This window comes from Puma concolor, chromosome B2 (genome assembly GCF_028749965.1).
Source record: "Puma concolor isolate L17-30 chromosome B2, mPumCon1.1.hap2, whole genome shotgun sequence".
NCBI lineage: Eukaryota > Metazoa > Chordata > Mammalia > Carnivora > Felidae > Puma > Puma concolor.
The window spans coordinates 31,226,338-31,245,540 of NC_141671.1; the positions used below are offsets into that span (position 1 = coordinate 31,226,338).

A 19,203-nucleotide genomic window follows, 5' to 3' on the forward strand; every position below is an offset into this window, starting at 1 on the left:
GGCGGCATGATAGAGCAGCATCAAATGCATGTTGGTGTCTCATTAACTGTCAGGTTAACAGAAGGACAGAGATGGAAGGGCAGCAAGTACTCGTTGTGGGTATAAGCAGAAGACCACGGTAGGCAGGGGCATGTTCAAGAAACATGGTGTAGCCAGGTGAGGTATTACATGGTTTACGCCAAGAAGAGGGGCAGACAATGCTGGGAAGTTGGGTTGGATTCTTGGCTGAGGTGATGAGAGTAGCAGGGCTTGGATGAATGCAACATCCCTTTCCCACCCTCCAGGCTCCTTCCCCAAACACACACAGAACTAGAACTCAAATGTGCATCATAAGTTTATTCCCGATGCGGGACAGATTCCTTCCATCCCCAAAACGAATCACATGGTGCCCTGGAGAAATCTAGGAGATTCTTCCACCAGAATCTAGGAGATTCTTCCCACTCCAGGGAAGGAGTGAGAAGGACAGATGCTGAGGACAAGGCAGACTTTGCAGTTCCCCAGCCTACTTATCCTCCCCTCCTCAACAGAGGAGAGCTGCTCCACACTATTTCCTCTCATCCACTCATCGCTGAAATAATAATAGGAAAAAAAAAAAGGCTCCACTATTTAAAAAAAAAAAGACAACAAATCCTCAATATGGGGAGGGAGGGGTCCTGGCTGGGACTTGAGGTTAAAGGTCACCAATAGAAGAGGAACAGGGAGGAGAAGGAACCATCACTGTTTCTGCTGCAGGGCCTCCTTCCTTGCTGCGTCCTGTAGCAACTGTGTGTCGACCTCATCTGCCGGCAACTGCACATAGCGGACCACTGAGCCCCGGATGAAGCAGTTCTTCACGGATAACTAGACCAAGATAGACAAATGTGAAAACACCCTTAAAAATATCTGCTATCCACCCGGGAGCATCCTGCTTCTGTTTCCTCTTCACCATCGCCAACTCACCATGTGAGGGTATTTCTCAGGGTCTGTGACACTGATGTCAGTTAGTTTGATGTTGAGATACTAAGAAAAGAAGATGAATAGCATCATCAGCTCTAGAGAAAACATGCAAGTACCCAGCACCAAAACTCTCCCCTCTCCTTCCCCAAGACCCAATTCTAGGCTCCTACGATATCTCACCTGATCCACAGAATGGAGGGTTCCACAGATGCTGTCGGGGGAGATGGAGGAGAGAACCACATCAGTTTAAACCAAAATAAACAGAGATGTCTTCAGAGCAAGGATAAGAACATGGTTGGGGGAAGTCAAGGACTTAAGGAAGCCAGAAAACGTAGAACCAAAAGGGGGCATTCCTAAACCCAGGAGCAAGAAAGACAATGCTTTTACTGCAATATGTTATTTTACTTATTTAGTTTTTAAATGTTTGTTTATTTTTGAGAGAGAGAGAGAACGTGAGCGCATGAGCGGGGGAGGGGCAGAGAGAGAGGAAGACATAATCTGAAGCAAGCTCCAGGCTTTGAGCTGTCAGCACAGAGCCTGACTCGAGGCTTGAACTCATGAACTGTGGAATCATGACCTGAGCCAAAGTCAGACACTTAATCGACTGAGCTGCCCAGGTACTCATGCAATGTGTTATTTTAGATCTCATGTCTCCTCTCCTAGAACCAACTCACTTTTTAAATTTTTTTTTTTTATTTTTGAGAGAGAGAGACAGAGTGTGAGCAGGGGAGGAGCAGACAGAGAGGGAGACACAGAATCCCAAAAAGGGTCTAGGCTCCAAGCTGTCAGCACAGAGCCCGACATGGAGCTTGAACTCACAAACTGCAAGATCATGACCTGAGCCAAAGTTGGCACTTAACCAACTGAGCCACCCAGGCGCCCCCAAACCAACTCACTCTTAACAGCTACCATTAAACAACTGTCATGCACTAGACCTGTATTCCACATATTTACAGTCTTTCTAGCCACTTTGCAAGATAGCCATTACCCTCTAGGGACTCAGAGATTGTGTAAGGTGCCCAAGTTTAGGACAAACAGGGACTTGAGTCCAGGTCTGTCTGATTCCCCAAACCATCAGCTATTTTCAAACATTTCTTGCCTTGGAACCAGAGCCCCATAGGTAAAGTAGACAAAATAGCTTAACATTGTTCTTGATGCAGGCACAGGGATGTCCTGTCCCTTCCTCAATCCCTGGGCCCTCTGAAATGTGAATGAGGAATGCTATCAGAACACCAGTACTCCAAGTCATGCTACCTCTCTTTCCCAACCTCTTTAATTTCTGTCAATGGCTTCAACAGTCTTACAACCTCAAATCCTGAGTAGTACTTCACCATCCTCCATGACCCATGTCCCCATCATTTGATGACATTTTTCTAACATTTCCGTAATTCTCTTTCCAATTTGACTTCTACAAACCAAGGTCTAATTACACCTCAATCCAGGTCAGCTTCCATCCTGGCCGCCCCGCATGTCATCACAATTCTATGTTCCTTAGGACTGTGGTTCTCAAACACTGATGTGTGCTCAAAGGTTTCTTAAGTCTGTGACAAAAGAAACACAGGTTGGGGCGCCTGGGTGGCTCAGTCAGTTAAGCGTCTGACTTCAGCTCACGATCTCACCGCTTGTGAGTTCGAGCCCCGAGTCGGGCTCTGTGCTGACAGCTCAAAGCCTGGAGCTTGCTTCAGATTCTGTGTCTCCCTCTCTCTCTGCCCCTCTCCTGTTCACGCTCTGCCTTTCTCTCAAAAATAAACAAACATTAAAAACAAAACACAAGTCGGGGCGCCTGGGTGGCGCAGTCGGTTAAGCGTCCGACTTCAGCCAGGTCACGATCTCGCGGTCTGTGAGTTCGAGCCCCGCGTCAGGCTCTGGGCTGATGGCCCAGAGCCTGGAGCCTGTTTCCGATTCTGTGTCTCCCTCTCTCTCTGCCCCTCCCCCGCTCATGCTCTCTCTCTGTCCCAAAAATAAATAAACGTTGAAAAAAAAAAAAAAAAATTAAAAACAAAACACAAGTTAATATAGCGTGTGTTGAGTGTGTATGTAGTGTGCTAAAGATTACCAATATTCTTCCCTAAGAATAACTCTTTAATTGCCCTTACTTTCAGGTATGAACAAAAATTTTTAATAAAAATGATTATAATAAATGGTAATTTTAGAAATGTCCTTGCCAAAAATAAATTGGCAGTTCTCTGTGGACCCCAATTTTTGTTAAATTCTAAGTCTCTGAAATCCAGAGACATACTGCCTCAGTGGTGGCTTCCCCACATCCCTGGCTGCTGAAAAGCCTTTGAGAGCACCCTACTACCATCTGCAACAGCGAAGTAACTTTCAGGAATTGTGTAAGGTGGTGTCATTTCATTCAGTCCTTTAACAGTATCTGGTAGAAAAATAGTATGACATCAAGCATGAGAGAAACAAGCTCTTCCCCCAACCCAATGGACTACTTTCAAATCTTGTAAGTCCCTGTTGTAGGGCACGGGACATAAGCTATTATTGCCATGTAGAAGACCCAGGAAGGAGAGAAGAGGAAAACCAAAAACAAATCATCTCACAGAATTGCCTAGGGTGGTTTTGGCTTCCACACTTGTCTCTCTATATGGCCCCAACCTGTATACCATCAATACCATGTGCATCACTAGTGCCATAAATGGGAATCTCTGATCTAAAAGGCAAGTCTAGGGTGCCTAGCTCACTCAATCAGAAGAGCACGCAACTCTTGATCTCGAAGTTATGAATTCAAGCCCCACATTGGGTGTAGAGACTACTTTAAAAAATAAAATCTTAAAAATAAATAAAGGCAAGTCCCTCTCTTCATCATTCCTTACGACATCAACGTTTCCCCAACTAAGAAATTACCTCACAAAGAAACATGGAAGATATTGTTGGGGGTGGGGAATACACTGATTCAAAGTTTCTAAAAGAGGGACCCTTGGCTGTCTCAGTAGAGCGTGTGACTCTTGACCTTGGGGTTGTGGGGTTGAGTCCCACACTGGGTGTAGAGATCACTTAAAAATAAAATCTTAAAAAAAATTGAGGGGCACCTGGGGTGCTCAGTTGGTTGAACGTCTGACTTCGGCTCAGGTCACGATCTCGCAGTTCGTGAGCTCAAGCCCCACATCAGGCTTGCTGCTGTCAGCCTGTCAGCACAGAGGCTGCTTTGGATCCTCTGTCCCCCTCTTTCTGCGCCTCCCCTGCTTGTGCTCTCCCCAAAATAAATAAATATTAAAAAAAAAAAAAAAGTTGGGTATTAAGGAGGGCACTTGTGATGAGCACTGGTTGTATGTTAAGTGATGAATCACTAAATTCTACACCTGAAGCGAATATTACACTGTATGTTAGCTGGAATTTAAATAAAAACTTGGAAAATAAAGTTAAAAAAATAAAGTTTCTAGAGGAGAGTCAGGTAATAAGTAATGATACTTTAAATGTACACTTCAAAGGATTTTTTTTCCTAAAGAACGAGATGGGAACAAAGATGCATGCATGAGGATGTCCAGGGCAGCATGATTTATAAAAACAAGGGACTGGAAACAGCCTAAATGTGCAACAGCAAAGTCGGTTAAAGTAGTTCCAGCCAGCGAATAAAAATGCCATACAGACATTAAGAATGTTAAAGATCAACTTTATTGACATGGAAAATATCCACAACATACTGTCAGATGAAAAGCAAGTTTCACAACTGCATAAAGAATATGACCCTTTTTTTCAAGTTTTTATTTAAACTCTAGTTAACATATAGTGTAATATTAGTTTCAGGTGTAGAATTTAGTGGCTCAACACTTACATACAACACACAGTGTTCATCACAAGTGCCCTCCTTAATATCCCTCACTCATCTAGTCCACTCCCTCCCCACCTCCCCTCCAGTGATCCTCAATTTATTCTCTATAGTTAAGAATCTATTTTCTGGTTTGCCTCTTTCCCACCGCCTATGTTCATTTGTTTTGTTTCTTAAATTCTACGTATGAGTGAAATCATATGGTATTTGTCTTGCTCTGTTTTTAATTTAAGGGAGCGTGCACACACGTGTGCACACACCAGACACAACTGGACTTCAGTTCTGACTGTGTCATTCACTAACTGTGTAGACTTGAGCAAGTTTCTTAACATGTATGTCTATGCTTCAGTTTCCTCATGTGTAAGACAGCAACAATAGTATATGTCATATGGACATGTTATGAGAATTAAATAAATTCATACATACAAAGTATTCAGAATAGTGCTTAGTTGATAGAAGGTTCTCAAATGTTAGCTATTTTTCTTTCTTTCGGCACACAGCTATTAAGCACCTACTATATACCAGGCCTATGCTAGATACACAATGGTGAGCTGAGGTTCTGGCCCTGTAGGAAGGACAGGACATAAACCATAAACATTTCTATGAAACCACAATTTGAGAAGCACCCACTAGGAAGAAAATTAGACTATATGACAGACTTTATATGGCTAGACGGACCAGGAAAAAAGTGTCTCCAAGGATACAGCATTTACTCCAAGTCCTGAACAGTAATTAGGAACTAATGATACAAGGGGGTAGAGGATGTAAAAGCAGCATAGACCTAAGGGATTGCATTGGTCTTTGGCTCACCCTTTACATTTTCTTTAACAAAAGGAAGATTGTGCCATATATACTATTCTGCAACAGCTCTCCATATCAATGCATCGTATTCCTCTGTGACAGCTGTATAATATGGAAGTACCACAACTCACCAACCCATTCCCTGTAGACAGCTATTTGTTTCCAATTTGGGGCTATTGAAAGTAAAACCACAAACCTCTTTGCACATACATCTTTACCTGTGGCACTGATTCGTACATTTCTGTAAGCTGGGTCAACGTAGTCTATGATTTAGTCAGAAAAAACCAAAACTATGTTCGTTTCGCAAAGAAGGAAAAAATGTTATTGATGCCTGCGCTGCCCTCTTTCTAGTACTTTAAACTTAAGGCACTGGTCATTTATTTCTTCTGTAGCTCTCCCACTGTGCCCAGCCCTCAAATACTTGTCAAAGAGGTTCCAGAGCCCTGCATATCTTCGCCCCCTACAGAATGGGTACCTACCTCAGGTCATTCTTGAGTTCCACGACCACATCCTTGCCCACGAGGGACTTGAAAAAGGAATAGAAGAGCTATTGGGCGAGAGGGGGAGAACCATCATATGGGAAGGCACACAGTAGGGAGGAGTGCTCCTTTGCCAGTATCCCCAAATACTGGTATTGGGATCCCCACCACATATCTGGCAAGTTCTCAAAACTTCACAGGAAAGAATACTGATAGGGACGACCGCCTGAAGCGCAAATGATTCTGCACCCTTCACTGAGCCCCTGGCTGAAAGCCCCAGAGAGACGCTCTGCCCTGCACTCCTCGGGCTCTCCGGGTGCGTCTCTCAATCCCCCACCTCTCCTGGGGCCCTGCCCACTCGCCCCAGTGAACAGAATTGTACAAAGTATCCCATTCGCACCCTCCCAAAGCCTCCTGAGGTCTCGCTTTTTCCCTCCCCTTGTTTCCAACTCCCGCGTTTGTTTTGTTTCCCTCATAAGTTTAAAAAAAAAAAAAAAGAAAAAAACAAAAGAAGGAAAATCCCCATTTGCTCCCAGGTGTCTTCCCCCGCACCCCAGAATTTGAGGCGTGAGAACTAAGGATGGAGGCAAGACCCCTGGGCCCAACTCCGACCCCGCGGGTCAAAGCCTAGACGCCACCCCGACTACTATCCGCCGGCACGCCCGCGCTCCGCCCGGGCGCCCCCTTGTGACGTCACGGTACCTACCATGGTGCTCAAGCCGCTGCCGGCCGGGCCGGGAAAGCGAGAGCCGGGAACCGCGGGACTGGGGCCGGACCGCAACCGAGACGCTAGCCCGCGCGTGGGAATGGGCGGGGTCGCGCAGGCGCCACGAGAAGCTCGGAGGAAACTCCGAGCAAGCACTACGACACGCGGCAGGGTCGCACCGCCGGGAGCGCTAGCAGGGGAGAGCCGAGGGGGCGCTTGAGCCGGGAAAGGGGCGGGTCTTCCTGCCTTTCCACTTCCTCCCGAGTGGCGGGCTTCCAAACACGCAGGCGCGGGCCCCAGCTGTTTGAAGAGGTACACTGCCTCTTAGAGGTTTTTTTCACTGACAGTGCCATCCACAGCACGATTGCTCACACCTTACATTCTGCTGACAACTGTGGAGGAATTTGCGAAAACTCCTGATTTGTACACTTTTCTATATCTGTCACACTTCGATAAAAACTTTAGAAAATAACATGGTGCAGAACCCCCGAAATCAGGAGCCTGAGCACTCCTTGATTCTATCAAAGGCTCCCAGTAACATATTTCTCCCAAGGACCCAATCTCAGTCCATATTTCTCAGACCCCTTTGCCTGTAAAGGACTGAGTAAAACCAAACAGAAACTTGCTCAGGGCTAGAAATTCCCATTGTAACATTTCACTTAAAACACAAAGGGACACAAGTGCTGTTACACATACTTCTATGCTCCTGTCCCCAAGGGTTTTATAAATATGGGATATGACACAATAGGTGAAAATATTTTTCAATAAGACTACAAATCCTCCATTTCTCATCTTGCACAAAAGTACCCATTTGTCAGCACTTTGTTGTAGAAATGTTTTCTGCATGTAAAAGATGTAATAATCGACTCTGAATACACAGATCTTGGATCTTCTGACCCCACTATAAGTATCATAAGGATATCAAGCAGAAGTTTGTCCCCACCCCCCACCCCCCAGCTGAACCCTAAGCACCTAAACCACTCTATCACTGAGTACAAGCATAGCAACTGCTCTACCTGGAGCTAAAGGAGGCTGATGATCAAAAGTTATTTTCCTGCTTCAGGGACGCCTGGGTGTCTCAGTTGGTTAAGCATCTGACTCTTGATTTCAGCTCAAGTCATGATCTCACAGTTCCTGGGTTCGCACCCTGCATAAGGCTCTGCGCTAATGGCACAGTGTGGAGCCTACTTGGGATTCTCTCTCTTCTCTCTCTTCTCTCTCTCTGCCTCTCCCTGTGGTCGCTCACTCTCAGAGTGAATAAATAAATAAACTTTACAAAAAGCTATTTTCCCGCTTAAGACAATTAGCTCATGAAAATTCAAATACTTTCCACTTACCAGTTTAATGATTCACAATGAGCTCACAATCAGACCACACACACTCTCTCTTCATTGATTCTTCTTTTCCTATTTTCAAGGTACAGTAACAATCTAAAGATACCAGAAGAGGGGCACCTATCTAGCTCAGCAGGAAGAACATGTGACTCTTCATCTTGGGGTCATGAGTTCAAGCTTCACGTTGGAGGTAAAGATGACCTAAATGCACTTAAATACATTTTAAAAAATAAAAATAAACTTTAAAAAGGTAAAAAAATAAAGATACCAGAAAAAAATTTTTGTTTTAGGAACAAATTTACTGAGTGACAAATAACCATCCACACAGGAAGAAGAAAGTTGGGAAGGTTGGAAATAAATAACAGACATTCAAATTCATCAAATGGCTCAAAGAGGGGCCTAGTTTTCCTAAGAGTCAGAAACAGGGATTGTGAAAAGGTGGTATACAAGATTCTTTGGTCAGAATCTGAAAGGGATGGTAACAGGTTCAGGTCCAGTCAATTCAAGAATCATAACAATGTTTGAAGATGAGGGGAACAAAATTCACCTTAGAGGCACCCTAGAGCCCTCCAGCTCCAGATAAGATTAATCTACTTCTTCGATGGTGGGGCCCGTGGCAGCCCTTCCAGGAGTATACCCTGTCCCACAGGTAGGCCCAGCGCATCCTCCCTGGTAGAGTTTGGTGATGACTGGGTTACACACCTGCTCCAATTCCTTTCTCTTGTGATCAAACTCTTCTTTCTCAGCCAGTTGATTGGCCTCCAGCCACGAAAGGACCTCATTGCATTTATCCAGTATTTTCTTTTTATCAGACTCACTAATCTTGCCCTTCAAGCCCTCATCACTCACAGCACTCTTCATGTTAAAAGCATAAGATTCTAAGGCATTTTTTGCAGCGATTTTCTCTCTTTGGACCTCATCCTCAGCTTTGTACTTCTCAGCATCCAGGACCATGCATTCAATCTCCTCCTTGCTCAGCCGGCCCTTGTCGTTGGTGATGGTGATCTTGTTGGCCTTGCCCGTGCTCTTGTCCATGGCTGTTACATTGAGAATACCGTTGGCATCGATGTCAAAGGTCACTTCAATCTGAGGCACTCCCCTGGGTGCAGGAGGGATTCCAGTCAGGTCAAAGCGCCCCAGCAGGTTGTTATCTCGGGTCATGGCCCTCTCGCCCTCATACACCTGGATCAATACCCCTGGCTGGTTATCTGAATAGGTGGTGAAGATCTGCGTCTGCTTGGTGGGGATGGTAGAGTTGCGCTTGATCAGGACAGTCATCACACCCCCGGCTGTTTCCAACCCTAGGGACAAAGGAGCCACATCCAGCAAAAGCAGGTCCTGTACCTTTTCAGATTTGTCCCCCATCAAAATGGCTGCCTGTACAGCAGCCCCATAGGCCACTGCCTCATCTGGATTGATGCTCTTATTGAGATCATGACCATTAAAGTAGTCCTGTAGCAGCCTCTGAACCTTAGGGATGCGGGTGGAGCCCCCTACTAAAACAATGTCATGGATCTTAGCCTTATCCATCTTGGCATCCTGAAGAGCCTTCTCCACAGGTTCCAACGTGCCTCTAAACAGGTCTGCACACAACTCTTCAAATCGGGCTCTGGTGATGGACGTGTAGAAGTCGACGCCTTCATAAAGTGAATCAATTTCCAAGTTGGCCTGGGTGCTGGACGACAGGGTCCTCTTGGCCCGCTCGCAGGCGGTGCGCAGCCGCCTCACGGCTCGCTTGTTCTGGATGATGTCCTTCTTGTACTTCCTCTTGAATTCCTCCACAAAGTGGCTCACAAGCCTGTTGTCAAAGTCCTCTCCACCAAGGTGGGTGTCCCCAGCTGTGGCCTTTACTTCAAAGATTCCATCATCTATGGTCAGGATGGACACATCAAATGTTCCTCCACCCAGGTCAAAGATCAAGACATGTCGCTCTCCCTGACCTGCTTTATCTAAGCCATATGCAATGGCAGCAGCTGTGGGTTCATTGATAATTCTTAGCACATTGAGACCCGCAATCACACCTGCATCCTTGGTGGCTTGACGCTGAGAATCATTGAAATAAGCTGGCACAGTTATCACAGCATTGGTGACAGGGTGGCCCAAAAAGGCCTCAGCAGTCTCCTTCATCTTTGTCAGTACCATAGAAGAGATTTCCTCAGGATAGAAAGCTTTTTTCTCCCCTTTGTAGGACACTGTTACCTTGGGCTTGCCTCCTTCATTGATTACTTGAAAAGGCCAGTGTTTCATATCTGCCTGCACTACAGGATCATTAAATTTCCTGCCAATCAGACGTTTGGCGTCAAAGACAGTGTTCTGGGGATTCATGGCTACCTGGTTCTTGGCCGCATCCCCAATGAGCCGTTCCGTGTCGGTGAAGGCCACATAGCTGGGGGTGGTGCGGTTGCCCTGGTCATTGGCAATGATCTCTACCTTACCGTGCTGGAACACCCCCACGCATGAGTAGGTGGTGCCCAGGTCGATGCCAATGGCCATTCCCTTAGCAGCAGCCATGGTCTTCCGAGGCCTGAGAAGAAAAAAATGAGATAAAGTTTTGGCAGAGTGCTTTTTTTTTTTTTTTACTTTATTACTTTTTTAATTTAGAGAGACAGATGGAGGACACGAACGAGCAAGGGAGAGGGGCAGAGGAACAGAGAGAGAATCTTAAACAGGATTCACGTTCAGCATGGAACTCAACACAGGATTGATCCCACAATCCTGAGATCATGACTTGAGCTGAAAAAAGAGTTGGATGCTCAACGGAGTGAGCCATCCAGGCACCCTTATTACTTTCCATTGTACTAAAATACACATAATGTGAAATTTACCATCCTAACCATTTTTTAAGTGTACTGTTTAGCAGTAAGTTCATTCACATTGCTGGCCAAACAACCTCCAAAAATCTTTTTATCTTTCAAAACTGAAATTCTATATTCACTAAACAAACCTCCATTCCCCTTCTCTCTCCAGCCCCTGACAACAACTATTCTATTTTCTGTCTCTATGAATTTGATTACTCTAGTTCTTCATAATAATACAATTATACAGTAATTTCTTTTTGTAACTGTTTTTTTTTTTTCACTTAGCAAGATATCCTCAAAAGTTCAAGTATGTGTTACAGCATGTGTCAGAGTTTACTTAAGCCTGAATAATATTAATTATATATATATATAGGGGCATTATATATGGGGCACATTTTGTATATTCATTCCTTCCTTGGACACTTGGGCTGCTTCTACCTTATGGCTATTGAGAATAGTGCTGTCATAAACTCCATGAACAAGTTTATTGCTAGTGTACAACTATTCCAGTCTCTTCTCTCACGGAGAGTGCTTTTTGGACTAAAGTATTCTTAGCGAATTGGAAGTAAGAGGGAGGACAGTTGGCATATATTCTGTTTAATTTTCACAGAGTGTAACTTCATTGTCCTGTTTCTTTATCTGTGATATTTTATTCTGAGATTGTAACTGTCTCCTGCTGAACTAAGATTATCTTATGTTCTGGTCCCTTCACCAGACATTAATCTCCATCTTTCGGTTTAGCTACCTTCCACAACTCCTTTACCCTCCATTAGGCATTAGTTGGCATACTATTGGGCTAGTCTGAAAATGGCTACTAGGAACCTAATCTAACCCTCACAAACTTTCTCAGACGAGATAGAGCGTGACAAGCAATCTCTCCAATCTTCTCTGGAATAAAACTATCTGAAGACATTAACAGATCAGCTCCTCCACTTCTTTCCAGCAGCTCTGACAAATCCCACCCACCTTGACTCCTTACCAAAGGATTCCCCCTTCCCTGATTAGTCAATGCACCCTATAGATTGAAACTACAGAACTTTCCAGCACTTTCTCAAACATGGATCTACTAGTCTTGCCTATTATCATTCCATTTCAATCAGAGCCCTCCTGGCTCACCTATAGTGCCGCCGCCTTCGATCCAGTTTAATAATGTTCCAACTGCGGAGCCCCTGTGCGTGGGGGGCTCCTTTAACATCCAAACGGCGCAGCCGGTGTTCCCCCACCCCCCACCCGCCCCGCCCTGCCCTACAACTTTGAGCGGACTCCGGACTTACCATCCCCTACCATCCCGATTCCTAAATAGCCCATGAGGTCAGAGGCAGCACCCCCATTGTAACGCGTCTGGGGAACCAGCGTCAACATACCCGCCCCCGCCCTGCCTCCGGCCCTGCCAGCCCCTCCCACCTCCTCGCGCCGACCCCCGCCCTCCTCGAAGCTTTGCAAGCCCAGCAAGCCCCAGAAGAGTCTGGAGAGTTCTGGGAGGGGCGGCACCCAGAACGCTGATTGGTCCCAGAAAGCCTGGAGGCAGGACGCGATGCGAAACCGCTGGAATATTCCCGGCCTGGCAGCCCCGCAGAGCTCCGTGATTGGCTGAGGACAGAAAAGGTGGGGCTCGACGAGGCGTTATAAACACAGAGCCGCCCCGTACCGAAAAACAGCAAGCCTGCAGAGAAACCTTCGGGGTTCAGGCGGTGTGCAATTTCCGCAGACCGGCTGAGTCGGGCTCCCCGCAAGTTCGAGTTTGCAGCTTCGGAACAGACCGAGTTCCTCGTCGCGTATCCCGACCGACGTTCACAAAGGCTGAACCTCAGCGCCGGGCAAGGGAGCAGGACACCGACATGGCTAAAACCGCAGCCATCGGCATCGACCTGGGCACCACCTACTCATGCGTGGGGGTGTTCCAGCACGGCAAGGTAGAGATCATCGCCAACGACCAGGGCAACCGCACCACCCCCAGCTACGTGGCCTTCACGGACACCGAGCGGCTCATCGGGGATGCGGCCAAGAACCAGGTGGCGCTGAACCCGCAGAACACCGTGTTCGACGCGAAGCGGCTGATCGGCCGCAAGTTCGGCGACCCGGTGGTGCAGTCGGATATGAAGCACTGGCCTTTCCGGGTGATCAACGACGGAGATAAGCCCAAGGTGCAGGTGAGCTACAAGGGGGAGACCAAGGCGTTCTACCCCGAGGAGATCTCGTCCATGGTGCTGACCAAGATGAAGGAGATCGCCGAGGCGTACCTGGGCTACCCGGTGACCAACGCGGTGATCACCGTGCCGGCCTACTTCAACGACTCGCAGCGGCAGGCCACCAAGGACGCGGGGGTGATCGCGGGGCTGAACGTGCTGCGGATCATCAACGAGCCCACGGCCGCCGCCATCGCCTACGGCCTGGACAGGACGGGCAAGGGGGAGCGCAACGTGCTCATCTTTGACCTGGGCGGGGGCACCTTCGACGTGTCCATCCTGACGATCGACGACGGCATCTTCGAGGTGAAGGCCACGGCGGGGGACACCCACCTGGGTGGGGAGGACTTTGACAACAGGCTGGTGAACCACTTCGTGGAGGAGTTCAAGAGGAAGCACAAGAAGGACATCAGCCAGAACAAGCGAGCCGTGAGGCGGCTGCGCACCGCCTGCGAGCGGGCCAAGAGGACCCTGTCGTCCAGCACCCAGGCCAGCCTGGAGATCGACTCCCTGTTCGAGGGCATCGACTTCTACACGTCCATCACGAGGGCGCGGTTCGAGGAGCTGTGCTCGGACCTGTTCCGGAGCACCCTGGAGCCGGTGGAGAAGGCTCTGCGCGACGCCAAGCTGGACAAGGCCCAGATCCACGACCTGGTCCTGGTGGGGGGCTCCACCCGCATCCCCAAGGTGCAGAAGCTGCTGCAAGACTTCTTCAACGGGCGCGATCTCAACAAGAGCATCAACCCCGACGAGGCAGTGGCCTACGGGGCGGCGGTGCAGGCGGCCATCCTGATGGGGGACAAGTCTGAGAACGTGCAGGACCTGTTGCTGCTGGACGTGGCGCCCCTGTCGCTGGGGCTGGAGACGGCCGGCGGCGTGATGACTGCCCTGATCAAGCGCAACTCCACCATCCCCACCAAGCAGACGCAGATCTTCACCACCTACTCGGACAACCAGCCCGGAGTGCTGATCCAGGTGTACGAGGGCGAGAGGGCCATGACGCGGGACAATAACCTGCTGGGGCGCTTCGAGCTGAGCGGCATCCCCCCGGCCCCACGGGGAGTGCCCCAGATTGAGGTGACCTTCGACATCGATGCCAATGGCATCCTGAACGTCACGGCCACGGACAAGAGCACGGGCAAAGCCAACAAGATCACCATCACCAACGACAAGGGCCGGCTGAGCAAGGAGGAGATCGAGCGCATGGTGCAGGAGGCGGAGAAGTACAAAGCCGAGGACGAGGTGCAGCGCGAGAGGGTGTCTGCCAAGAACGCGCTGGAGTCGTACGCCTTCAACATGAAGAGTGCCGTGGAGGATGAGGGTCTCAAGGGGAAGATCAGCGAGGCCGACAAGAAGAAGGTGCTGGACAAGTGCCAGGAGGTCATTTCCTGGCTGGACGCCAACACCTTGGCGGAGAAGGACGAGTTTGAGCACAAGAGGAAGGAGCTGGAGCAGGTGTGTAACCCCATCATCAGCGGACTGTACCAGGGGGCGGGTGGCCCTGGGGCTGGTGGCTTTGGGGCTCAGGCCCCCAGAGGGGGCTCTGGGTCAGGCCCCACCATTGAGGAGGTGGATTAGGATCCTTACCTTCCTGACTCATATTTCTTTCCAAGTCGAGGTGACCTGAGGACCTTGCTATCACACTGTATTTTTTCCTACTTCCAGTTTTCTGTTATTTCAATTTGTTCTAAAGTTAGGTTGTAACCTGATAATGTTTGTCTTTATTATTTCCTTGTGATATACTAGTGTTTTTAGTAGAGTTTTTGCCTTGAAAGTAAGTTGGTGCTTTTTTTCCCCTCCTCTGTAAAATGAGCAAACACTGCCACCCTCTGTCCAATTTTGCTTTGTAAACACCGGAAGTCATGGAATGGCTTTTTTTTTTTTTAAACAATTTGTATACTTCATGATGAAAAATAAAATGTTACAAATACAAGTCTATTTTTATTTGAGGGGGGATAGCGGACCTTTCTTGGAATGTCTGAATTTCATAGGCTGAAAAATACAGTACTTCTGAAGAGAGGTACAGTATGAGGAGCTGTGACTTTGGCTATTTATTTTAAGACTTAATTGTAGGTTTTAAATTATATCTGTGCTAGAAAACAAAATTTCAGCTGCCCATTTTTGTGGGTGACACTTTTTTTTAGGAGAAAAGGGGATGGGAGCTGCAAAAATGGTTTTGGGGAGAACTTCTGGGTTAAAGGCACTGTTGAGAGATGTTCACGGTTCTTTACTCTCACACTTAACGTGTGCAGAGCCCTTAATTTGTCACTTCTGAACTGTGAGTCTTAGTCTTTTATTTAAGTTATAAGTTATTTTAGAGGTGTGCAAAACAGCAAAAATGAGATGCAGATTCACACTCTAGGGCTGTAAATGCCAGCTGGGTGACCAAGTGTAAATTATTTAACCTCGATTTGGGTTGTCTCATTTTAAAATATTTTGTCAGAATGACCTCCCTTTTTTTTAACTTTATTTTTTATTTTTTTTAAATTTACATCCAAATTAGTATATAGTGAAGCAATGACTTCAGTAGATTCCTTAATGTGACCTCCCTTTTTTTAAATTAAAATTTTTTCTTAAATGTTTTTGAGAGAGCGATGGAGTGCGAACAGGGGAGGGAAAGAGAGAAAGGGAGACACAGAATCTGAAGCAGGATCTTGGCTCTGAGCTATCAGTGCAGAGCCTGATGAGGCTCCAGCCCACAGACCTCGAGATCATAACCTGAGCTGCAGTCGGTCACTTAACCGACTGATCTACCCAGGCACCCCCAGTACAACTTCACTTTTAAAGATCTAAATCATTTTGAGCAGAAACGTGGCATAGACCAGTAACATTTTTTGCCATGGTCATCCTTGCTGCAGTTATCAAGCGCATGAAGACCAAGATTCTGAGGATTTGGGAGGCATGACAATTGATGAGGAAGCTTGGGGCAAACTGAGGGCAAAATACAGGCTGGCACACAACACTCCATTCCCCAGGTGGAATATGTGTGATACCCCTCAGACACTCCTGGCTACCTGAGAACAAAGGAAAGTGCTTGCCATGGTAATGTGGGAAACTAACAAGTCCTTGAAACTTGCAGAGTCACATGTCTCTAGGAACTACTTGCCTCAATGATAACACTTTGCTGGGGGCGAAAGAGAACTCTAGCTTAACATTATCCCAACTTCAAGGATCCTGTAAGTCTACTTCCTTTATCTTAACTGCCCCAAGATATATGCTGGGAATCATATTCCAAGCTTATGCCCCCCACCCCCCCATATACATCTGAATGGTCTCTTGACTGGGGTTTTATTAAGCGGTAATAAATGGCATTTCCCTAGCAACAGCTAGTCCCTCAAGGTACTGGAAACCTTGCTTCCAAAATTCTTAGAGACTTACTCTATCCCTGACCCCCACCCAACCTGAGGATATAAAATGTTACCAGTCAGGGCACCAGTGCAGCTCTTCCTGCCCATAGGTCCTGTCCCCATGGTTTAATAAAATCACCTTTTTTGCACCAAAGTCCTCTTCAAGAATTCTTTCTTGGTTGTCGGCTCAAGACCACCCCACGGTCACCCTAAATAACTTCATCTATAATGAGGCAAGTTCTGTGCTTCCCCCCAGTAATCTTCAGTAACTTCTATCTCGCCATCTTCTAAATCAGGTGTCCTAAAGTTTTTTCATAGATTAGCATGTGGGAGTGGTCACCTCAACTACATCCAGGGCAAAATTAGCAACAAATGCTGGTTTTTTTCCACACTGCCTGAACACCATTGGCATTGGGTTCCTGTCCGGTTCTAAGTGATGGTTTTACCCTAGTTTTAACAATCAGTAACCTCTTTGTCCTTTTTATGGACAATCTCAAAACCAGAGGAATTTAAGTAAGATCAAATTTAATTAAGAAGGAGAAGGATATGAAAGCTGGGTACAGGATACAACTGGGAAGATCAAGGAAATGGGCTTTCTTCCCATTACAAGCTCTTCCCCAGGGGGTTCTTCCTGCCAGAGCAGTTAGATGTCCTTAACATTTTCTTCAGCCTGATAGAATCTCAACCTCTACCTCCCCCAAACTGAGCCTGGAAAAAACTACTCCAAAATAAAAACAAATTGAAGCTCAAGTTCTGTTTTTCAATAAATCTGCACCCTCTGGGAAAATCAAACATTTTAGGAATTACAAAATATAGGAAGCTCTCCTTGAAAGCTTGTAAAGGAAATGGAATATAGTAAGTTATTTTAGTTCCTGGGCCAATTCTCAAAGGCTTGCTTTGCTCAGAAAAATAGATGAACTATAACACTGTAGCTTCCTATCATAGAATATGGTAAATGTAGTTTTAACTGCAGCAGCAGCAGCAGCAGCAGCAGCAGCAGCAGCAGCAGAAATTGGGTTTGTTAGGGGTTTTTTGTTTGTTTTTTGTTTTCCTGTAACCTGGCAGGTAAGATAGGGAATAAGTAGCTGCAAGCTATTGGAAACATGTTTCTCCGACTTAGTGGTATACTAAAATCAGTGGGGGAAGTTAAAAAAATACTGCTGCCAGGCCTCCACCAGAAGTCAGAATCTTTGGGAGTGGGCTAAGGCATTGTATGGAAGTAAAGCTGTCTGAGTGTTTCTAATGTGCAGCCAATAGTGGAGAAAAATGATCACATCAGAGGCTATTGCTGATTACATTTTTAGAGGGCTGGGGCATGGAAGAGGGAGGAAGGTGTCTGCTAGTGGGAACAGCCCTTGGCGGTAATGGGCTTTCTACAGTGAATGGGAGCCTGAGGCTTGAAAGGCCTAGAAGTGTTGATTCACTGGCAGCAGCAGTGATAGAGGTTAGGGAAATCTCCAAGGACAGTTTGATGGGTCAAAAAAGAGAATCCCTGAGGCTGGGAAGTGGTTCTTTAGGAAGCAACATCAGAATATGGTAATTCAGGGGCACCTGGCTGGCTCAGTCCATAGAGCTTGTAACGCTTGGGGTGGCTGGGTGGCTCAGTTGGTTGAGCATCTGATCTCGCAGTTCATGAGGTCAGGCTCTGCTCTGTACTGACAGCTCAGAGCCTGGAGCCTGTTCAGAGTCTGTGTTTTCCCCTCTCTCTGTACCTCCCCCACTTGCACTCTTTCTCTCTCTCAAAAATAAATGAACATTAAAAAAAATTTTTTTTTAATAAAAATAAAAAGATGAACATTTAACTCTTGATCTCAGGGTCCTAAGTTTGAACCCCATGTTGGATGTAGAAATTACTATAATAAAATAAAAAACAAATTTTATAATGTTTATTTATTCTTGAGACAGAGACAGAGCATGAACAGGGGAGGGGCAGACAGACAGGGAGACACAGAATCTGAAACAGGCTCCAGGCTCTGAGCTGTCAGCACAGAGCCCGATGCGGGGCTTGAACCCACGAAGTGTGAGATCATGACCTGAGCCGAAGTCAGACGCTTAACTGACTGAGCCACCCAGGTGCCCCTAAAAAACAAATGTTAAAAAAAAGAAAAGAAAAAGCCTCCCAAATGTTTTTTTTTTTTTTTTTTTAAATATGAGAATTCATTAGCTACCGGTACACATACACATTTTGGAACTTAAAGCAAAGTCTACTTTGCAACATCAACTGTGGGCAAAACTCAGCCCCTAAGAGTTGAGAAATGTATCAAGTGAACAAGTGAATACTGCAGGATTCTTGGAAGAGGTTTTTCGTTTCTTTTTTATTTTTATTATTTAAAAAATTTTTTAAATGTTTATTTTTGAGAGAGAGAGACAGAGCATGAGAGGGTGAGGAGCAGAGGGAGAGGGAGACACAGAATCCAAAGCAGGCTCCAGGCTGTCAGCACAGAGTTGAACGCAGGACTTGAACTCACAGACTGTAAGATCATGACCTGAGTTGAAGTCGGATGCTGAACCGACTGAGCCACCCAGGTGCCCCTTTACAGCCAACATGGAGATCAAACTCAAGACCCCAAGATCAAGAGTCTCATGCTCTCCCAGCTGAGCCAGCCAGGTGCCCCTTGGAAGAGACTTTTTTTTTTTTTTTTTTAGCAGTTGTATTTTTTATGTTAGAGGAGAGAGAGAGAGCTTTCGTGAGCAGGGGAGAGAGACAGAAGGAGGAAGAGAGACACTCTCAAGCACACCCCATGCTCAGCGTTCAGCATGGAACCAGATGCGGGACTCAATACCACAACCCCAGGATCACTGCCTGAGCCAAAATCAAAGCTCAGAAGTGCTCAACTGACT

General features: G+C 46.7%; 3 protein-coding genes across 5 annotated transcripts; 1 reads left to right on the plus strand and 2 right to left on the minus strand.

Annotated features, from left to right (window-relative positions):
• Positions 1-321: 321 nt before the first annotated feature.
• LSM2 (LSM2 homolog, U6 small nuclear RNA and mRNA degradation associated) lies at positions 322-6,829 on the minus strand. The gene is made up of 5 exons (XM_025917180.2): positions 6,698-6,829; positions 5,992-6,059; positions 1,117-1,147; positions 940-999; positions 322-840 (listed from the first exon to the last, which is right to left on the minus strand). Exons 1-5 carry the CDS (start codon positions 6,698-6,700, stop codon positions 715-717), a joined length of 288 nt encoding a protein of 95 aa, XP_025772965.1. The 5' UTR covers positions 6,701-6,829; the 3' UTR covers positions 322-714.
• Positions 6,830-8,309: 1,480 nt separating this feature from the next.
• Positions 8,310-12,255, minus strand: LOC112853785 (heat shock 70 kDa protein 1-like). 3 transcript variants are annotated; one of them, XM_086705843.1, is made up of 2 exons: positions 12,234-12,255; positions 8,310-10,555 (listed from the first exon to the last, which is right to left on the minus strand). In XM_086705843.1, the coding sequence occupies exon 2, from the start codon at positions 10,540-10,542 to the stop codon at positions 8,617-8,619; it is 1,926 nt and encodes a 641-aa protein (XP_086561969.1). In that variant the 5' UTR covers positions 10,543-10,555; positions 12,234-12,255; the 3' UTR covers positions 8,310-8,616. The 3 variants fall into 3 exon arrangements, with proteins under 3 accessions (XP_086561969.1, XP_086561968.1, XP_086561967.1); XM_086705842.1 differs by lacking the exon at positions 12,234-12,255 and adding an exon at positions 12,104-12,189; XM_086705841.1 differs by lacking the exon at positions 12,234-12,255 and adding an exon at positions 11,946-12,053.
• A 214-nt stretch (positions 12,256-12,469) lies between these two features.
• Positions 12,470-14,948, plus strand: LOC112853784 (heat shock 70 kDa protein 1). The gene has a single exon (XM_086705845.1). The coding sequence runs from the start codon at positions 12,668-12,670 to the stop codon at positions 14,591-14,593; it is 1,926 nt and encodes a 641-aa protein (XP_086561971.1). The 5' UTR covers positions 12,470-12,667; the 3' UTR covers positions 14,594-14,948.
• Positions 14,949-19,203: the final 4,255 nt, after the last annotated feature.